Source organism: Cheilinus undulatus, linkage group 1, assembly GCF_018320785.1.
Source record: "Cheilinus undulatus linkage group 1, ASM1832078v1, whole genome shotgun sequence".
NCBI classification, from domain to species: Eukaryota; Metazoa; Chordata; class Actinopteri; order Labriformes; family Labridae; genus Cheilinus; species Cheilinus undulatus.
In genome coordinates this window covers 52,406,664-52,428,363 of record NC_054865.1, presented here as the reverse complement: position 1 = coordinate 52,428,363, position 21,700 = coordinate 52,406,664, and the positions used below count along the sequence as shown (strand labels likewise).

The 21,700-nt window shown below is 39.5% G+C and overlaps 1 protein-coding gene across 5 annotated transcripts in view; it reads left to right on the top strand.

Annotated features, from left to right (window-relative positions):
• Positions 1 to 11,017, top strand: part of LOC121507822 (transducin-like enhancer protein 3-B) — a 50,261-nt gene extending 39,244 nt beyond the window's left edge. For all 5 annotated transcript variants that reach the window (XM_041784196.1, XM_041784180.1, XM_041784171.1 and 2 more), the window contains exons 13-21: positions 1,285 to 1,420; positions 2,777 to 2,949; positions 3,580 to 3,656; positions 3,742 to 3,991; positions 4,789 to 5,036; positions 5,179 to 5,326; positions 5,435 to 5,585; positions 8,442 to 8,518; positions 9,603 to 11,017. In XM_041784196.1, the coding sequence (XP_041640130.1) occupies positions 1,285 to 1,420; positions 2,777 to 2,949; positions 3,580 to 3,656; positions 3,742 to 3,991; positions 4,789 to 5,036; positions 5,179 to 5,326; positions 5,435 to 5,585; positions 8,442 to 8,518; positions 9,603 to 9,710 (1,368 nt within the window). In that variant the 3' untranslated portion in view covers positions 9,711 to 11,017. The remainder of the gene's footprint in view (positions 1 to 1,284; positions 1,421 to 2,776; positions 2,950 to 3,579; positions 3,657 to 3,741; positions 3,992 to 4,788; positions 5,037 to 5,178; positions 5,327 to 5,434; positions 5,586 to 8,441; positions 8,519 to 9,602) is intronic.
• Positions 11,018 to 21,700: the final 10,683 nt, after the last annotated feature.

Genomic DNA, 21,700 nt, shown 5'->3' with positions numbered 1-21,700 from the left:
GCAGTTTTTAAACTTTATCTAACATCTCAGCGTAGTTCTAATGGTTTGTAAGCTACAAAATCTTAATTTACAGAGCAATAATATCCATAAACTGTAAAACTAATCAGCAGACAAACACCCAACAAAATAACTTGAGCTGCAAAGTGAATGTAAACTGTTTCTCTTGAAGACCCTTGTCTTCAATGATGTTGATGGTCTGCAGTCTTTGGTGACCCATTTTGCAATTGCATCAGTTAGCATAGCTGTTGTCATTTTCTTGAACAAATCCAGGTCTGCTGTAACCTTGCAAAGCAGATGGATGCACCCATTTCCTAGTTTTTCACTGGTGAATCCATCTTGCAAAGCTCCTGTCTGAACCATTTGGGCCTGGTTAAGAAAGTGACAGGACCAATCGCAGGCATGGCAGAGTCGTGACGTAAACAAGCAGCAGCAAGAGGGGGTACAATTATGGCTGAAGAGCTTAGCTGAGCAAAACAGTATTTAACTTCAATAGATGCAAAAACACAAAAATTGAACCTGTTCCGGAAAAATAACGACACTAAAGTTTCTGCATCAGTGTGCAAACACGACTGTCACAACATGAGCTCATTTTTCTTTATTAACGTAAAAAATTGGGGATGGAAAAACATACTCGGTGTGCTGAAGCCTTTAGTCTAGTCTTCCTCATAGAAAAAGATACCTGACAAACATTTTTAGTCATAGCTTCAGACGATGAAAAAAACACTCTTCACTAACCAGGCTAAAACAATCCTTATGCATTGCTTTTACAACCACTTCAACAAGGATTAGGACAGATTTATAGTCCACATTACTCCCCTCCACCTCCCAAGACACCCAGCTTCTTTCTGCCCTCATTAGTGTGTGTCACCAAGATAAACCCCCAGCCCCCTTCCGTCTGCAGAGGAAGAAAGATGGATTAATTATGAGAAAAACCGTTTGGTCCTCCACCTTGCTAGTCTAGCCACTCTTAACGAGCTTGACTTCTAAGCTAAGGTTTATGCCCCTAGCCCCCCCACACACACCACAAACACACACTAAGGCTGTAATGAAGTGTCAGTGTTAGATTGGATTACCTTGAGCCGTCCACTCAGATTGTCACTCTGGATTTTCCTGGCAGTGGGGGTATTTTTGAATCACTGGGGCATTTTTTAAAAACTGTGGACAGCTGTTTTGTGTTGGTGTGTGTGACTGCTAGTAGTGAGAGTGAGTGAACTTACAACTTAAGTAAGAGGATACCAAACAAGGTCACAACCAGAGGTTAAAAAGTTGTTTTTCTTGTTTTAGAATGACAAGTCGTCCACACCGAGCCTGAAGTCAAACACACCGACACCAAGAAATGAGGCCCCGACACCAGGAACCAGCACCACCCCGGGACTGAGGCCCCTCACAATGGGCAAACCACCCGGCATGGAGGCACTGGGTATGTAAACATTGTCAATGCTATACTTTTTTGTACTTTTGTGTAGAAACATCTCAGCAAAGATTGGGAGATATGGGAGGAACCGGAGTTAAATTTCAGGTTTATTTGCAAAGGATCTAAAAACATATGTCAATATGATATTCCAGTAACCTGACATGCCAAATGGATTTGTTTCACATATCCATCTGGAAAAACTTTGATATACAGCGTTTGGGAAAGGGCAGAGCCATTGAAAAAAAAACTCGGAGGGTGAATGGATTAACGCTCTGTCAAATCTTTACGGGCCAATCAGAGCAGCAAGACATGTGATGCTGTCGCCACTACCTAGGTGCACATGCGCAGCTACAGAGGAATAAACTTATAAACTTATCTAACTCATAGAACTGCATAATGCAAACCATGGCAACTCTAGACATGTCAGCACAAAATTTTTTTGTTTTTGAAAAGACAACAACTCACTCCTGTTCTTGTTCTTCTTTTAATGAAGAAACGTTGTCAAGTTCTGATAAAACTGACGCCTTAGCAGCATCCACACTAATGTCTTCTGCCATAATGGCACTGGCCTCTTGTTGCTGCTTGCTTACGTCACAACTCCACCGTGCCCAAAGGTACTGTCCTTCATCGCTGATTGGTCCTATCACTTTCTAACCGGGCCCAAACAGTTCAGTAGGGAGCTTTGCAAGATGGATTTGCCAGAAAGAAACACGGAAACAGGTGCATCCATCTGCTTTGCAAGGTTAATATTGTTTTTTGTTTTTTTTTTTTTTTTGGTCTTTTTAAATAATTTTGCAAAAAAATCTAAAATTCTGTTTTCACTTCATCATGATGGGGTACTGAGTGTAGATTAAGATTAATAAGAATAAAATTGATTTCTTAACACATTATGCTGCTTCAGGCTGCAACATAACAAAACTGAAAAAAAAAAAAAGGAACCACTAGGGACCATTCCACTGTACTGTAACTTATACAAACTCCATTATTATGAAAAAAAAATCCCCAAACTTCCCAAAAAAATATAATGAAATTTTCCAGAAATATAAGATGAACATTCCTGAAAGTTTCTAACAAAAATGTCTGAAAAGTCTATTTAGTGTGAAATACATAGTTTTGTGATTTCTTTTACCTTACCTTTGGAAAAATGGTATTCAAAAATCTCACCATAGGGTCGAGAAGTGGCTGATTTGGAGATTTCACTCATTCAGGTGGTCTATCTCTGATAGACCCGTCCATTTGAAAGTAAATTCAATTATCATGAACTCAGCAGTGGCATTACAGTTGTGTGTTTCCAAATGTTTTTATTTCGTCTCTCTTCTGCTTTTTTATAGATTTATTCAAATGTGTCTTTCTCTGTTTCAGCTGCTCCTGCTCTGCGTACCCCTCTGTCCATTGCGGGTTCCTATGCCACCCCGTTTGCCATGATGGGTCATCATGAGATGAACGGATCCTTGACCAGCCCAGGGGTGTATCCGGGTCTCATCTCACCACAGATGAGTGCTGCAGCTGCTGCCGCCTATGGTCGCTCTCCAATTGTAAGTAAACCAGCCTCCTCGATGCTTATGAATATTAAGGCTCCTAACTGAATTTACCAGCTTTTTCTTCTGTAAATGTATCATTTCCACCTCTGTCAGTTTGACACGGAAGCCCTCACCAGCAGCAGTATGAATTTTCCTCCTTGGTGTTAGTTGGTAAAGTCAGTCTGGAATATGACTTTGAGAAACTTGAGTATTCATCCTCTATTTCCATAACTCATTGTGAATATTTCTGCTCGGCTGGCTGCTGCTTGTTGTGTGTACATAATGAGAGAGTACAAAGACTGCCGCGCTCCTTCACTTTGATCTTAGTTAGTTAGCATTCTAAAGGCTTTAAAAAGCTCCCCTCCCCCTCCAAAAAAATGCAGCTCCATGTTTGAAAGTCTCCCAGGCTTTCATTAGCATTAGCAAGCGGGATGCTGTAGCCTTGTGTAAAGCCTCTCTGCATGCAATGAAGCTGAATCTGCACCTTTCAAGGGATTTTCCTGCAAATGATTCCTACAAGAGTTCCTTGGGGTGTTATCAGATAAAGCAAAGCATAGTTTTCAATTTGAATATTAACTTAGCTCTAATGTATCTTTGAAGATTATTAGTTGTTTTCTTAACTCTTTGCTTCTACTGCTCCTCCAGGCGGGGTTTGACCCTCATCCTCACATGAGAGCTCCTGGGCTGCCAGCCAGCCTCACGTCCATTTCTGGAGGAAAACCGTGAGTTTGGATTCAGTCTTTTTCCATGATCAGATAACAAGCATGTTATTCACTTATACTGACTGTTTGTCTCCATCCTTCACAGAGCGTATTCTTTTCACGTAAGTGCGGATGGTCAGATGCAGCCCGTGCCCTTTCCTCCAGATGCACTGATTGGCCCGGGCATCCCACGCCACGCTCGCCAGATTAACACACTGAGCCATGGGGAAGTGGTGTGCGCAGTCACCATTAGCAACCCTACACGCCATGTCTACACAGGTGGCAAAGGTTGTGTCAAGATTTGGGACATAAGCCAGCCAGGCAGCAAAAGCCCCGTGTCCCAGCTCGACTGCCTGGTAACTCATCTTTGTTCTTCTCTTTTGCAAGTCATGGCTGAAGGATATGTGAAATGTTTGTGCAAGAGTTTTGTGTTATTAAGGTGGATATTTCAAAGTGCTAACAAGGTGTCCGACCAGAACAGACATAATGTTCTTGTTTCACAAGGTCTCTGCAAGCTTCCTCCTTCATTAAGATTATCTTGAGCATCAAATGTAGCCTGACTCCACATCCCATCGTAGCTTTCCCCCAGATCCCATCTGACATAGATGTGAATAATTCAGTAAAGTGTCTCTGCTGTACTGAAATAATCCTTGGTGAGAAAAAAAAAGCCTGCTGAGTAATGATGTTCTGATTGGCCGACCCTGTCTGCCATTACCCAGCTCATTACTTCCTCCCAACTGCCTCCCATTTCTCATTTTGATACTGCAGCTTCATGCCGTTCAACTCATAAAGCCTCCAGCAACCTTAAGGTGCGTCCAGAGTGCAGTTGGGTCTTATAAAGCCATCAGGGTGCTGTTTTAATTTGACCAAGAGCTTCAGCGGCCTTATTGATCCCTTTCTTTCTGCTCTCCTGGAGCCCAGCCAACAGCTGCAGCCCCACACACTCCTTGCAACTCTTGTTAAAGCTGACACCCACATCTTCACTGAAACGCAGAGGAGTCAGCAGCAGTCTTCAAACTTTACTTGTCAAAGAAAACTCTGCCTGAGATGGTCTTGACCTGCTCAATGGAATTGTTATTGACTTTGTTCATAACCTCTAATTGTGTTCTTTACGTAGTTCATCATGATCCTGATGGTGCTTTTTTCGTTTCAGAACAGGGACAATTACATCCGCTCCTGCAAGCTGTTGCCTGACGGCCGCACCCTCATAGTGGGTGGTGAGGCCAGCACGTTGACCATCTGGGACCTGGCCTCACAGACGCCCCGCATAAAGGCCGAGCTCACGTCTTCTGCTCCGGCCTGCTACGCACTGGCCATTAGTCCTGATGCCAAGGTCTGCTTCTCCTGCTGCTCTGACGGAAACATCGCTGTGTGGGACCTTCACAACCAGACCCTTGTTAGGTCAGTGCAGTAACTCTAAGGTTGTGCTTTTTAACAACATAACAAAGTAAAAGAATCAACCCACTCTCTTTGGTACTGGACAGCTGTATGTTGAAGTCATCAATCCTCTGACTTCCTGTTTTGTTTACCTGGGGTGCTGTAGGCAGTTCCAGGGCCACACAGACGGAGCCAGCTGCATTGATATCTCTCACGATGGGACCAAATTGTGGACCGGAGGACTGGACAACACGGTCCGCTCCTGGGATCTGAGGGAGGGACGGCAGCTCCAGCAACATGACTTTACCTCACAGGTACAGAGAAGCCTTTGAGAAGCACACATGAATAAGTTTACTGTTTTTTTGTGCTGTCCTTCATTACAAAACAGGCTTGTTTAGAGTAAAATGTAACCCCTGTTGCAGATCTTCTCACTGGGCTACTGTCCCACTGGAGAATGGCTGGCTGTGGGCATGGAGAGCAGTAACGTGGAGGTACTTCACCACACCAAGCCTGACAAGTATCAGCTGCACCTGCATGAAAGCTGCGTCCTCTCACTGAAGTTCGCCTACTGTGGTAAGTAACAGAAGATCTCTCTTTAAATATGTGAGCAAATAGATATTTATCTGGGGGTGATGTAGACTCATGTAGGCTTTTTAATTTAGGGTTGACAGATTTATTCGAAGACAGTAGCATGGTCAATAATAACTGATCACTAGTCCTCTTATTCTTTCACAGTCACATCAGTACAACATCTGTTGAGGTTAATGATGGCTAGCATGATTTATTTTTAAGGCTAACAAACTTAAAAGTGTGACTCCTTCTGAGGGAGGGACGCTATCCAAGTCAACAGTTTGGTGGGCTTCAACTACAACCTGTCACTATAGTTAGCAATGATGTTTGTTTGTTTGCTGAAGTTAGCCATTACATTAGTTGTGTTTAGCTAATTTATAGTTAGCTGTAAGGTTATACATGGTACTTACATACCATATTATAATACTTTCATAACATAATGTTACTTTACCTTGTACTTATTCGTGTTTCTGTGAAATTTAGGGCTATATATTAAATATCTAATTCCCTAGCCTCTCACGATACCTCATATCAGTGATGCTTTAACCCCTTTCAAAGTTATAATGGTGTGAATTTCAATCAAACCACAAAAATTTAGAAAATGTAATGATTTTTTATAGAGGTCAATGAGCTGGATGTCCAAGTAAATTGTGTAGCTAAAAGAGATATAATTGGCTTGTGACATGTGGGGCTTTGCTTAGCAATAGGTCAACTGGCTTTCAAGTCAACTTTCATTATAGAGTACGTTTAAAACAACCTGGGTTGACCAAAGTGCTTTAGAGAGTAAAGGGTCAAATTTGGCTTAAAGCCTTGAGAGCAAACTAAGTCTTAAATGTAGAGAGATTTACATTAAAATCTGAAAAAAAAACATGTTTCTTATTTTCATAATTTCCAAGATTGTGTCTTGAAAATAGACTTAAAAATAAGCAAGGCAAAAGTGAAGAATCAGACTATTGTTTTGGCTAAAACCCTGATAGAAACAACATGTTTTTATTATATCCTCTCCAAACAAATAAAAGCTGAAATACTAGCATTGGCCAGGACCTTGAGCTACTTCAGTCTGTCCCTGGTGAGCAGTGTTATCTGACATTCAAACCTGAAACAGCCGCCTTCTGCCAAAAGGAGTGGGGTTTCCATACACAAGTTCATTTTCAATCTGACTATAAACCCCACAAATACAAAAAGAAACCTTGAATTATCACAAAGTTTAAAGCTTGAATGAGATGGAAAAGTCTCTGCACCTGTCAAAGGAAAGTACAGTTTTTACAGTGCAAACAACTTTAGGAAACAGACGGTGACATCTCTATAATAAAATGCTTAAGTAAGCAGCAGGGTTTTTTTTAGAGCTCTCCAAGAGCACATATATTAAGAGATCGTTGTTTTTCCAAAATCCTCCTGCCTCTCCTTTCTCTCATGTCTGTCCCAAAATTCTTGCAATAAAAATCTGCTTGTATGAGCTGTAAATATTGGCCATGTGAACAAATAAGTTAGTGGAGTTTTAGGCTGGACCTGCATCAGCTCAAGTCTTTTTCTGCATCATCATCTTCCTTATACTCTAAAGAAGAGAATTTTTTTTTAAATTTAAGGACTGATGTTTAAGGTCTGAACTACAACTGAATATCTATGGAAGCCCATTTCTGCAATTTAAAAAAAAAAAAGAATCCTAAGTCAAAATTATAGAATAAAAGGTAATAATTACGAGATACAAAGTCAAATTTATGAGATAAAAAGTCAATTTTATCTCATAATTTCAACTTTGCATCTCATAATTTTGACTTTTTATCTCATATGACTTAAAAAAAAATTCAATTTATGTTCAAGGATTGCCTTACTTTCACAATTTTTCTTTTTTATTTGGCAGAAATGGGCTGCCATAGAATATCGGTATGGGCTAAAAGTAATACATAAATATTGGCATATTTGACATCTGATAAACTCCAATGTTGTGCATCTTTTCTTTTCAGTCATTATCTTTTCACAAGCTCCAAGATATAATCTTTAAACCACATACCAATGCTGACCATTAATTCACTTAATAAAATTACTTGTTTTTATAGTAGCACTACCTAGTGATTGACATGTCATGAAAAACACAAATACATATTTTCTCTTGCTGATGTTCTAAAATCTTCAATACATTTGGATAGAAAGCTCCTTAATGACAGGTTTAGAACATTTTATATTTATTATTTCTCACACGATGTTGGTATAATTGCCGTTAATTTGTCCGAGACTGTTTCCTCTGTTTAAATATCACATCACTGCTTGCTCCTGACACTTGCTGCAGTGGAAAAAGCACTCAGTGAAGCCTTGTAACTGTATTAACAATGAAGCTGTTATTTTCTCATTAGAGACTTTAGTAATTGCTTTTTCAGTTTAAATCATTGTGCCTGTCAGGCAGACCAGCTGGTTTCAAGTTTAAGGCCCTGACAAATTAGCTTTTACTATCGCCTCACTTTTTTTAAACCAGAACTGTCGGTATTCATTTCCCCTCACAAGACCCCCCTGAGCACAGCCTCATATCACCGCCACACAGAACGGGTTCATTCAGATGATGCTCACTGCTTCAGAGCTCTCACTGTCACTAATTAAATCATTAGCCAACTAGTCGGTGGGGTAATTAATCAGAGGCTGATTAAAATAATTACCAGGGTGGAAATGGTGTGAGTCTCCTTCATTATGTGCATCTTATGACGGTTAATGTGATGGTTTTTCTCTCAGTGAGGTCTGATGGTCATTGATGAGGCTATTACAGACACAAGTGTTGTGAGTTTGTGTTTTAAGCCTAGAGACAAGACAGCGTGTTTGTTTGTACATGAGACAGATTGTTTTCTTAACTGCTCTGTTCTTTGTTTGCAGGTAAATGGTTTGTGAGCACAGGGAAGGACAACCTGCTGAACGCATGGAGGACTCCTTATGGTGCCAGCATTTTCCAGGTAACTATAAAGAACATAAACACTAGCAATACACTGGAAAAGGGTTAATGCTACAATGGGGTTTAAGAAAGCAGGATCTGTCATTTAAAACTGAAGCAGTTTCCTGAATGATCTCATTTAACAGTCCAGTCAAGATTTTTTTTTTAACTTTTGATTACAATTGGCAATTTTAGTTTTTGAGTCTAAATGGCTGAATTTTGGATGGAAAGAAGGATATAAGCTGATGGATTTTGAAATTATTTTAAATTACATACATCAGTTTCAAGAGGGATTCTTTGTTGCAGGGTTTCCATTCACTAATTTATGAGCATTTTTAATATGTGCATAAAAAACCTGACTGGAATCCCTGCTAATCAAAAATGTTAAACAAAGAGCTGGGTCTGGCTGCAGACTGTTCATCCTAGATGCCATCTCTGTCAAAACGGAAATACAAGCTAAAACTTTTGAAATAAAATCTAATTAAACTTCTGTTAAGGGTTAGGAACCCAAGAGTTAAAAGTCAAAAACCTGAAGTGTAGCTTATGTAGCAGTTGGCTACATAAGCTAGAGCTACATTTGCTAAAGCTCACATTGCTAAAGCTAATGAGCTACTACTATAAAATAGTAACATTAATTCTGAAGCTAGTGTAGTTATTTTAGCGTTTGCTAAAGCTAACATAGCCATGTTTGCGACCTAAACATGTAACATGTGTAGCTAACGTAGCTAAATTAGCATTAGCTACATTTTGTTTAAACTGGTGTTGCTAAAGCTACATTGGCTGACATAGCTAACGTGAGCTACCATTTGTGTAACTACTTCTAAAAAATGGTTCTCTATATAATTTAATCCCTGAGTAATTATGTAATTTCTCTGTTTTATTTTTGTAATGTGGTAAACTCCCCATTTCCACCAGTTAAATCATTCTTCATTGGTTGTTTTGAACCAACTGCCTGGCATGTTGACTACCATTACTGTCTAGTGGGTGGACATGTGCCCAGTAAACCAAGGATGTAGCACTCAGGTTGATCAAAGTGTAACATAATAAACTAGAACTAATGCTCCATTTGAGGAAGGTTTATTGAAGACTTTAATTTGCTTCCACAGTCAAAGGAGTCATCCTCTGTCCTGAGCTGTGACATCTCGGCGGATGACAAATACATCGTGACCGGATCTGGGGACAAGAAGGCGACAGTCTACGAGGTCATCTACTGAACAGACGAGGCTCCTGCTCTGCTTCAGCACTTCTACTGAGATCACTTTCCTCTGACCAACCATCTGTGGACTACAACTCGCTACCATAAACTACCGACTTGGCAAAGTCACCTGGCAGGAATCAATGGAGCTCTTGGCCTAAGGATAACTGTGCTTTTTTTTTTTTTTGGAGGGTTTATTTTTTTGTAACTTCAACATTTTTGCTCTGTTTTTTGTTGGGAATTTTTTGGCTTAACCGGATGAAGCAGGGCTTCTATTCTAAGACCCATGTTCCCCAGACGTCTTGTGAAAAGTGTACATATTGGATTAAATAAAAGACATTTTATATATATTATAAAATATATATATTTTCATGTCCTGGGTGTACTTGTGATGTTTTTTTTTTTTTTTTTTTGCCCACTCAGTCTTGTGCCATGATCTCTGAGTGGGGGAGCAGAACATAGAGTTCAACTTTTGAACAAGTTTTGCTCTTTGATTTCCTTGAAGCCGTTCTACAGGCTGACCTTCTAAGAAAATCAAATAGAGGAGCATGAAATCTACGTGTAGGACGTTTTTGTGGAGTTTTAAAAATGGCCTTTGTCACAGTGCTCTTACCGAACAGTGAAAATGTGGAGTCCTTTAACTCTGGCAGAGCCTCAGCTGGTTTGGACCACTATGTGACTGAGCAGGACTCTCCAACTGAAGAGAAGAGATGGATGTAAATTTAATTCATATCTATATCAAAAAGGCGTTTTTAAAGTGTACATCTCTGTCTGTGCTAACTCTCTCTCTCTCTGTTTGTTTTACCTTGTTAGATTATGAGAGATAGGGGACGTTTAATCTTTAGCCTAACCCTTGGACCTCACTCAGTTGGCAGCAGAAGCAGTGCTGCAGGCACAAACTGGATGATAATGTGCTTTTTGCTAACTTGACGTAATATGGATGTTGAATTGCACCATCGATTTCTTGGTTACAGACTAAACTCAAACAGTCCAATCTGTGCTGTTGGACTCTTTCTGCTCTTTGTATCTTATCAATATTCCTGGAACATGTTTGGTCAACTGTGATAGTGAGATGGAGACGTGTAACTGCTCATGAGGAAGGTAACACATGAAGTAATGAAGTGTCTCTGATGTTGACATTTAGATGGGTGTGAATAATTCTGGTTTGTACACTGTGCTCCTGATCCTGTCAGCATTTCCCACAACAGAAATGAGAAGGGGCAACATTTGTCAGTCCCTCTGAGTCACACCAAAGTATGTAGCAAATGCTGTCAGCACTGAAAAGAAATGTACAGTTGTTAATAAATCAATAAAACTGTTTTTGTAGAACGGCCCCTCTTTGTTATTGATACACTGATGTCCTTGGCAGCTGTTACTCAAAACTTCCCACATTGTTCTGAAAACTTGCTCATGACTTACAGAATCTAGATTTGGTTATCGAAGTGAAACCAAACAGCTAGCTTGGCTGTGTTATGGTCCGTTTATCAGCAGTTCTAAAACTCAAATGGAAAACATTCAGCCCCCAACATCGCCCCATTTCTCTAAAATAAGAGGTTTATACACAAGGGCTAATACTAAATCACTGTTTCTTATATCTCTTCTGTTAGTCAGGTAAGTTTAGGAGTAATCATATCAAGACGGTAGCTGCTTATAACTGTCTGACTTCATTGTTTTGGCTCACCTCAGACAGTGAAGTTTCCTTGTGTAGCAGTGGAGTTCACATGAAACACCCTCGAATACGCCCAGTCTCTGTTTAAAAAGAGAAATACAGTGTGTAAGTTTAAGGTTTTTGTTGTTAAATTCAGATGTCAGAATACTGATACCACTTGGGTTAACTGGTACTGGTTTTAAAGTCAAACATTCAAAACTGTGGCTGGTTATTTACTTAATACAAAAGCAAGTGAATGATACAACCCTGCAGCCCGCAAAGCAAGTTTCTCTACCCGGTGTGGCACAACTAATTTAGAAGAATTTATAAATAAATACACCTAATAAAAAAATTAGGCCAAGATATATTATTAATGACTTTTTTCCAGCCTTAATGTAACCTACAACATATAAAATATAATTCAAAATCAACCAAAGTCTTTAATAAATAGGAACTAATACAGTAAAAAAAAATGGTTGCACTCATGTGGTATCTGTCTGTCGTTTTGTGCTATTGACTGTCATCATTTTTGATTAAAACCAAACTGCTGGCAAGTCAGGGCTTTGACCTTGCTTTCAGCATAATTTGATTTACTCAGTACTTGGTTATTTTTCAAATGGAGTGAAGTACATGACGTCCACCAAAATATACTGGAGTAGAGGTAAAATTACTGATTCTAAAAACTACTATAAAAAGGCATGCACACCCTTGACCAAGCCTTTGTTAAAGCACGTTCTGACCATATTACAGCGTTAAGTCCTTTAGGGCAGAGGTCTGTCAGGGAAATCTGTCTTAATGTTACATAAATTCTCCCCTCTTCCTTTCAAAAAATCTTTGAGATCATGGGAGCACTTTCTGTGCACAGCCCTCTTTGAGTCAACCAAAACATTCTGAGCAGGATTCAGGTCTGGGCCCCTTCTAGACCAATCTAAAACTTTATACTCCCTTGGTGAAGCCATTCTTTTGTAGCCCAGATTTTGATGTATGTTTAGGATTAAAGAAAGAGTACTATCATAGTAATAATCCTCTAAAACTGTATTAAAATGAATGATGCATATACAGCACAGTTCATTTGCACTTAAATGCAAATAAACCATGCTGTAGTAGATAGGATTAGTGAGCTTAATCATAGGTGACCACAAAGGAGCATGCTGAGCCCTCAAGACCGTCTGGCTGCAGACTGCAGTTTTTTAGATGCTGCCTCTTGCAGACCACTATTGTCTCTGTCAAAATGGAAATACATGTAAAAAAAAAAAAAGAAATCGAATTACACTTGGGGTTAGTATTTGGGTAAGGGGTAAAAGTAGGGGTTAGGATACCAAAAGTTAAAAACCTGACCTGATGGTAAAACATTCGATAAGGAACAAAGCTCGTCCTCAATTGAAAACACTCCAACGTAGCTAAGGCTGAAGCTAACTGGGCTAAGAAAGGTCTGTAGTTTACATACCAGCAGATTGTATGGTTTTACAAATCTCCCAAACCCGTATTTTATTCAAATAAAAAAGATACATAGCTAATGTAGCTAAAGCTAATAAAGCTATGTTGGCATAGTCTGGGCTTTTTTAAGCTAACTTAATCATGTTTGTCTGTGTAACTGACTTTGCTAAACTAGTATTAGCTACGGTGCTTAAGCTCATGTTGATGTTGATTTTAAGCAAACATAGCTACATTGGCTGATGTTACGTTAACTACACAGCTAACAAAGCTATGTTAGCTTATGCTTTGTTTGCTAAAGTTACGTTACCTAAAACTAACTTAGTCATTGTTGCTACATAACCATATTACCTATGTAGCTAACATAACTAAATTAGCATTTGCTACATGTTACTGAAGCTAATATAGCTACATTCACTGACATAGTAACGTTAGCAATATAGCTTACATAGCTATGTCGGCTTAAGCTATAGCTAACAAAGCTAAAGTGAGCCATATGTGTCAGTACTTCTAAGTAGATACATAATCTAATCCCAGATTAGACATCTGAACTTCTTTGTTTTATTTATGAAATGTTGCCTGGTCTGTTACCGAAAAAAAAAAAATCTAAAATGGAAATATGTTGTACCAGATATTATGTAATTTCCTTCCTGACAGAGGCGACGTCTCATAGAAGTGGTCTGCTAGAGGGGGCGCCTGAGAACTGTGGTCTGCAACCAGACGTCTCTGGATGAGCCTGAACTTGTTGGTAAGGTTAGCCAGGGTAAGACAACCTGTTTGACATTCAGTGTAAATATTCAATTTAAAAAAACTCATCTAACTCGTTTTTTTTTTCTTCCTAAAATCAAGGCAGTTTGAGTTTGTGTTCGGTATTGCATATAAAAACTGTTATCGCTCAATAAAAACAAAAACAAAACAAAACAGAGCAAATGCCAACTCTAACAGAGAAATGAAGTAGGTGCTGCAGGCGTAATTTCTGGTAATGGGAACGGTTAAAGTGGTGGTTGTGACACACCGATATGAAAGCAGTGAAGTGTGAGATCTAAAAGGTGTGAGAGGGAGACAGAGACGCTTGTTATAAGTTAATGGCTTTGTTTCCAGGCGGGATGGTTTGTGGTTTCGGGCCTGCTCACAGGAGTGATAGTGGGAGGGATGAGACACAGCTCAGGGTCTGTGCGGCCTGCCAAACCGCACACACAGACTCAGTGAGTGACTTCTCTGTTGCCTCTCTTGAATCGCAGCACCAACAGAGACACATTTAGTCACACTCAGATTTCACACACTCCCACACACACCTGAGAATCAGACAAACCACTTTGGGAATTTGTTGCTTTGTGCTGATATCAGAGATGAGTGCAGATAAAATGTCTCACAGCCAGCATGTGGTTATGAAACCACGACTTTTGACTTTTCTACTTTGTATTTTGTCACGCACAGGCTTCCATAGGATTACTCATCATGTGTACTATTAATGTCAGCGTCTTTGAATCCTGTTTGACTGACTCATCGCCCTGAACGCTTGCCACGTCTCTTCCTTCTCTCCTCTCTTTCTTCCTCTCCCACGTCCTTTCCCACTCTCTTGTTCTGCTCCCACCACAGGTGGCGAGTGCATTCATTTTCACTTTTGTGGGGGAGCTGGCTGGAAGGCTGTGATTTCTGACTGTGTAAGTGTGAGGGAGCGAGGGGAGAGATTTGGTGCTTAGAGATGCAATATGGGGCGATTTCTTTGCCACACATTTAAGCTAACTGTGTGGGCTCAAGCCTTTGTACATATGGCTGAGCTGTGAATGTATACATGCACATATTTTCCTCAAATAACTTAACATACATTTAGAGGAGCTGCAGCCATCTGTGAGAAATCCTGTTTGCTGGAAAAGATCTTTATATATAGCTCAGTGATTTAAGCAAATACATTTTAAAGAAAAGGCAATAACTATGTGAATTAAATCCTTTCACATAACAATTATAGACACAAAAACAGTGACGTTTCAGGTCAAAAGGTGCTCCATTTTCATACTGAACAGAGGCAGACTTGACAAATAGGTGAAGGTAGGCCAGGCCTGGGCTCTGGACTGCTAGGGGCCTTGTAACCCTTTCTCCTGCACCAGCCAGTTTTTGGGCCTTTAAAGGCTTAACACTCATTAAAGTGCAAAATATCATAACTTCGGTCATACTGTAGACTGTTAATAAGAGTCCAGCAGTAATTGCTCACAGATACACAGAAACAAAAACTACTCCTTTAGTGTGAGGAAAACACAGCAGACTCACAGTGTGTGCTCCTTGCCTTACCCGTCATATCTTAGTCAAACAATCAGTACAACTGAAGTTCAAACAGGAAGACTGTGTCTTACTCATTCATGTCTCTCTCTACTTTTTTTTTTTCTCTCTTCCCGCTCTGGTGATCAGCCGATTACTCTCTTAAGCACTAAGCTAATCGGATTCTGCCACAGCCTTGTTGTCATCATGCATCTGTCATATTTCACCTCTGTCGTCCTCTCTTTCACAGTCAGCCTGTCGTTTCGGTCTGGACCTTCCTCCACCACAGCCACCTCCGTTCAGTTCATCAGCATCTAGTCCAGATCCTCACAGCTTTCTGCTCATCTCATCCTACATACTTCAGTCTCCTCCTCCTAGCTACCTCAATGGTGTCCTGGTCTACTTCTCATCTGATCCTGTATCTCACAGCACCACTACCAGTGTCTAGACTCCATAGAGGGGCACATGAAGTCATCACAGTGCAGTCTAATTGTCAAAGACACTGCACATGTCTCTTCCAACAAAATCTGTAAAATAAATTTTTGTTATATTTGAATCAAGTTTGTCCTGATTGAAATCATGTTAATCCTGAAATCCAGGTGAAGGTAACGGCCCAAAAACAAAACTAGCAACTTCATTTAGTCCCTAAAACATGCCACCTTGAAAAATCATTGAAACAAGCCTCTACACAAGCACTGCTTATCGCTGATGCAACATATGGAGCGTTTGGTTTTGAGTTTGTCATGTCTGACAGGGGTGGTGTTTTAAAGAAAGTTCCCCCTCTCTGTGTCTCATAAACTCTAAGCAGAAAAACAAACCCACCCACATAATCCTGTGGCCTGATTTGGCTGAGAAATGTAGGCCACTCTTTAAAAGAGGTTTTAGTTGGTAAAACATGACCAAAAAGAGAAAAAAAATCAAAAATGGAACAAATGTTTTTCTTTTCTTTGAATACATTGTCCTTTTTCGTGAATAAAATAAACATGAAAACTTAATGTCATTTAGTTAACAGATGTCTGTTAAGCATCTCCAAATAGACATTTTGAAATCCATGTGGATATTTGTATACAAGATCATTTTTAAACAGTTGGGCTGAACAATATAATAATCTAAATAATCTAATTGCGATTTTCCCCCAAATATTGTCATGTTTTTTTTTAAGTTTCTCATCTTATTTATTTCTTAACAAACAAACAATAAATAATTCTATATTATAACAAACACATATTTGGTAGATTAAAATGTAAAATTCTAAAAAATATATATATAACTGCAAATAAATTGTTGTGTTGAAGGGAATGATGACTTTAGGTCTTTCTCGTTTTTAAAAAGACAAGAATACAAAAACAGTAGGATTTTTTTGTGATGTGTGGAGAATAAAATATCTTCTGAACATGTAGTGTCCTGTTAGAACGCTGACTTTAATATTTAACCACAACAAATGATGATTTCCCAGCATTTTAACCAGGTGCTTCTACTTTTGATAACCTTCAATGAAATGACCTAGAAAGAGCTCAGTCTATTTTATGAAGTGTTTGAGAATTTATTTTCAAGGATTTGACTGTAAACAAAGAAATAAAGATGAACAAGATGAACCAACCTGTTCCTGCATGTCCTTTGCCTGACTATCCTCTGTAATTTCTGAATAACAGCTGATAATTGTGTAATTTGAGAGCAAAACTGAGCCTTTTTTATGTCTCACCAAACATTTTTAGCAGTGAGATGAGGAAGCAACTGTAACAAAAACAGACTAATGCACTTAAAACTTTCTGATACAAAATTTATGTCAACTTCAAATGCCTCAGATTGATTTGTTTGACTCTGGGTTGTATTTTTACATGAACAGGGAACTTCTATAAAAAAGAGCACAGAGGGTTTCCACAGTCTTAAGGGCGGGTAAGTATTGCTCAAGAAATATTTCTGAAAATGAGTGCCTCTCCTTTTTCACATCAAGGGAGGTTGCAGCCTAAAGATAAAAATCTCATCTGGCTGTTTGCTCTTGTGATGTTGACATAAGAGAAAACCAGTCCTGCTTGGTTTTATGAGCCATTTCGACTCAACATGAAAAAGACAACACTGCGAGTGTCATAATCTCTTCTTCATGCATTTTTTTTTCTAAATTTAGACATCATGCAAAAAGCAAGACATAAAAACAAACATCTTAAAAGCAACAAAACATAACTTTTCCACCTTGACATAGCAGTCTCACAGTCAATCTGATGACTTTAAACAAAAAGAAGCCCATCTACGGCGTGTTTCAAGAGATCTTGGTCATCTGCTTTCAGCTCTGTAACTTTTGCTGCAAATTAAGGATTTTGGGGAGGCCAATCAGATTTCAGGCCCTGGCTACTACTAGTTCTGCCCCTGGAATGCCAGTGGTGCTGCTATTTGTTCGCGTAAGCTATCAGGGCATTATAAATCAAGATTTTGTTAAAATTTTAGTTGCCAATATGCTTACAGCGTTGTCTCAATTTACACACAAAAACCCCCAATAAATTCTTCTTGTCAAAATGTTTGTCACATGATTAGCGTGGTAGTACAGCCTTGTGTCAAAACTAAGAAGTACAATACAGTCACACAGGATTCATGTTCTAATGTGAGTCATAGTTCATTTTATTTTTAGAATTTGCTGCAGGCCAATCAAAATGGACAGCAGGCCGCACTTGGCTCCCGGTCCATGGTTTGGACCCCCCTGGTCTATAGACATCATGGCAGCAGATGCTAGCATAGTCATCTTTCACTAGCTCCAGCACCATTACTGTGCCTTGTCAGCTGACATGGCTCTTTGGCTCTCTCATCTTCGCTGGCTTCGTCATCCTCTGTTTGTCAGCGAATGTCATAAACAGATCAGAGCTGCACTCAGAGACCTTTGGTGGGCACTAAAGTAAATTCCTGCCAAATGTTTCTTTATAAAACTTTCAAACTTTTCTCATCATTTCGCCCAATCTTTAAAAACATTTCCCCTTGCTCTGTGCTAAAAGCTGACGGTGTCTCAGCGCTCTGAAAGGCTCAACTTGTAACAACCCCTTTTTTTTGTTCTTTTGACAGTCAAGAGCTTTTATCGCCAAGGGAAAACAGATGCAGCACCCTTCACCCTTCTGCTCTCTATTTCTCTCCTCGGCCCATTTCAGCACAGAGCCAGAGGTTTTGCTCTCTTTTACCTGACAGATTTCATCTCTCCTTCAGATGAGATGGAGAGTAAAATGATGAGTTTTTTCTCTCTTCTTCTTACAGACAGCCTTTTATGGTTTCATATTTTTCTTCCAACTTCTACTTTTTCTTCCATTTTCAGCAGCTAAAGCCCTCCACCTCCGTGTGTCTCCAGGATCGGCTCATATAAGCACATCAACTGGGCTGAAACGAGCAGCCTAAAGAAAAACACCATAGTGTTTCTTTTTTCCTCACTAGAGGAGCAGATAAAAAGCGAGAAGCTCTTTCCTTTCTCCATCACTCACTGGATAACCAAGTGCTTGTGGAGATTAAAGGGAGCTTGTGTAGAGGCAGAGAGCGCCGGTGCTTCAGCTCCCAGAGGTCATTTGGGTTCCTTTGATAGTGTTCAGGCCACGCTCCATCTTCTGACCCGTCCTTAAGATGAGAAGCTTTCATCAGTCTCTGCCGGACACAAGAGCCCACTCAGGATCAGGGGCTCAAATTAGAGGAGGGCTTTTTGTGTGTGAGTGAGTGTGCTGAGTTTTCATATTGTTATGTATAATTCAATGCTTTTACTGCTATAAAGGCCTTCCCTCTGGTCTTTGATCACACTGCCTGTTGAAAACAATACCTCAATTGGATTTTATCAATAATTGCTCAGGGTGGAGGCTTCCTGTGGAAAGCTAACAGCTCCCTGACTGTATACTGAATATCAAATGTGTCAGAGTTGGTGATATGTACAGGCAGAAACCCCAGTACAATCCAGCATGACTCACTGACATGTGATGCTTCTCATGGTACATTTGATCATGTTATTGATGTCATGATTTTAAGAACAGTGGTTCTCAACTTGTGGGTCAGAAAAAAAGTGGGAATTAGCACCCACCACCTGCCAAATGCAGGTATTTTTGAGCAGGGTCTGGTGAGTTTTCTCAACCTACTGGCCACTATGGGAAGATTAATGCAATTTATGTCAAAGAATGATTTTGTGACCAGATATGGCATAAATCAAGTCCTGGTTTCCTGCTTTATGATCAGAACCAAGGAGACCTCCATGCTTACTGACTGAAGCCCTGCCTCCTCCTCCCCGTGTCAGAGCTGCTCTCAGATGTTTAGTTGGCTGTGCGCCGGGATTATTTAACTCAATATATGAGTAGTTCTGCAGCTGGTGTATCTGCTTAAGGTGTCTTTGAACCAATGTTTCACTCATCCCAAGTCCAAGAGAGTTAAACAAGGACTGAATTCTGCTGTATTGCAGAAATCGTGCACAAAATATTTAATTTTTGCAAGTCTGCCACTCATAACAAAGGGAAATACCGGTGAAACATTTCTACTCATTGAATACCCTTTAACTTGAGTGCTGTAAGCCTTGATTATTATTTAATACCACATTAAATTCTATTGATCGTTAGAAAAGTGGCTGGTAGATTTTTGAATCCAACCGTTACAATTTCCAACCCTGGTCTGAGAGCTGTTGTCAGTGAGTTATAAATGTGCAACCTGGCACTAAATAGACTGTTTCACATATCCACTGCATATGACAGAGTATATTTCACATCAGTCTGGGTAACTGTCCATACTCTATTTGGGTGAGTGGATGTAAAAAAAAGATGGCAGCAGACAGGAATTAAAAAAGCCTCTGCCTAAAAAGCCTGGACAAGCAGTGTCACACAACACTCATGTATGGTCCGTTTCCGCAAAGTGGTCCTGTTTGGTTCAGTGCCGTTTTTTTCATGGTTTATCACAGTGGTTCGCAAATGGTGTGGCGAGGCACACCAGTGAGCCTTGAGGCAAATCTAGATGTGCCTTGAGAATTTGTACAACTACGCATGACTGCTATGACTATGCAAGTATCAAAAAAAGGACAACTGTTTAGAAAAACCTTTTCTGTGGTATTTCTCATATGTTTTTACTGTTCCTCTGTTTCATATCTATGCTTTTGATCATTTGTTTTTTTAAAAAAAAGATTTATAACAGGTACATAAAGTTTTGTATTAGTAACAATAGATTGCTTTAATCAACAGCTGTGTATAAGACTGATATGGTTGAAATGTATGCTGCAAAAACATGAATATTAGCATGTATTTGTATAATACAGTTGTTCCTAATAAAATGTACAGAGGTGATTTTGCATGGATATGGTGATGGTGTGCCTTGAAATTCTGGTTTGAACTCAGGTGTGGCAAAAAAAAGTTTGAGAATCCCTGGTTCAGCACATTAAACTCTGATCTTGCCTGTATTTCCTCAGCTGATGTATGTCCAGTCTCACTAGCTGTGATGGGAAATCCATCTCTTTCCTGATCATTTGGCTCAGCCCCTTGGAAAGGAGATCTTTGATCTCAATGGGACTAGCCTGGTTAAATAAAGGTTAAATAAATAAAATAAAAAGCTCAGTAGAGCTGGTCATCTTTTGGTACTAGTTTTTAAAGGGCCGGCATATCTTTTTATTCAGTTATTTACAAAATTACTGTTCACATGTATACCACACTTTATACACCACCAGAAAGCTTTGATTTTAAGGATTCTGACCATGTTAACCATTCTATGATAAAACCATCACAGCAGCCAAAATGAATGCATTTGTCAGGCTGCAATGAGCAATAATAAAAATCAACACTGGAAGCTCTCCTGATCATAACATTCCATCTAAGCCAGTCCTGCTGCATCAGAAATAGTCCACACAATCTTAATCCAGTCATATATTTAGTGCAAAAACAGGACTGCATCCATAGAGATCCATGGACAGGTTCTGTATAATATAAAATTTGCTGTTGTTGTTCTAAGTAGTCCACTGTATTTAATGTAATAATTTCTATTTTCCAGGCAATTATTGGCAATGTTATATAGAAAAATATCTGCCAATCCTGATTCTTGTTGGAGTTTGAAACACCTGGACTTTTTGAAATAAAAATATGTGTAAAATCCTCATTTTCTTTTCCATTGTTATCAACTTTAAACCCGAACTAGCTAAGGCTTCATGCTCTTGCCCAGATGAGTTTTCCAGCTAACACCTCCTTGCTTTAGTCATCTACAGGCCTCTGTTTCACAATACCAATCCAGACATGAAAAAGAAATGTTTTAGTTGTATCACTTAATACCAGTAGCAACAGTAAGTCTGTTCAGAGCGTTACCTGTCTAAAAACACCTCGTTTTTCCTAAACTCCAAATGGTTCAGACACAGCATTCAGTTTAATCTGGGTATTCCTTGATAGGCATTTTTGATTAATTTTACCCACAATTCTAAGTGGTTTAAATGTTGGGACAAGTAATCTTTACAAACATCTAGCTTAGTTCACTCCACACCGTGATCCTGCCAAGCCCCTGGATTGTTCAGATTCCATGTCTGTCACGTCTGATATGACTGTCATAGAATGAAAGGTCCAATCAGTATTTGAGAATGAGGCGGTAACTACAGGCATGGTTTAGGTGTACAGCAGGCCGGGAAATAATGGTAACCATCGAAGAGATTGTGGCTACAGCTATAGCAACAGTCATATCAGAGCTGGACAACATTTCTTAAC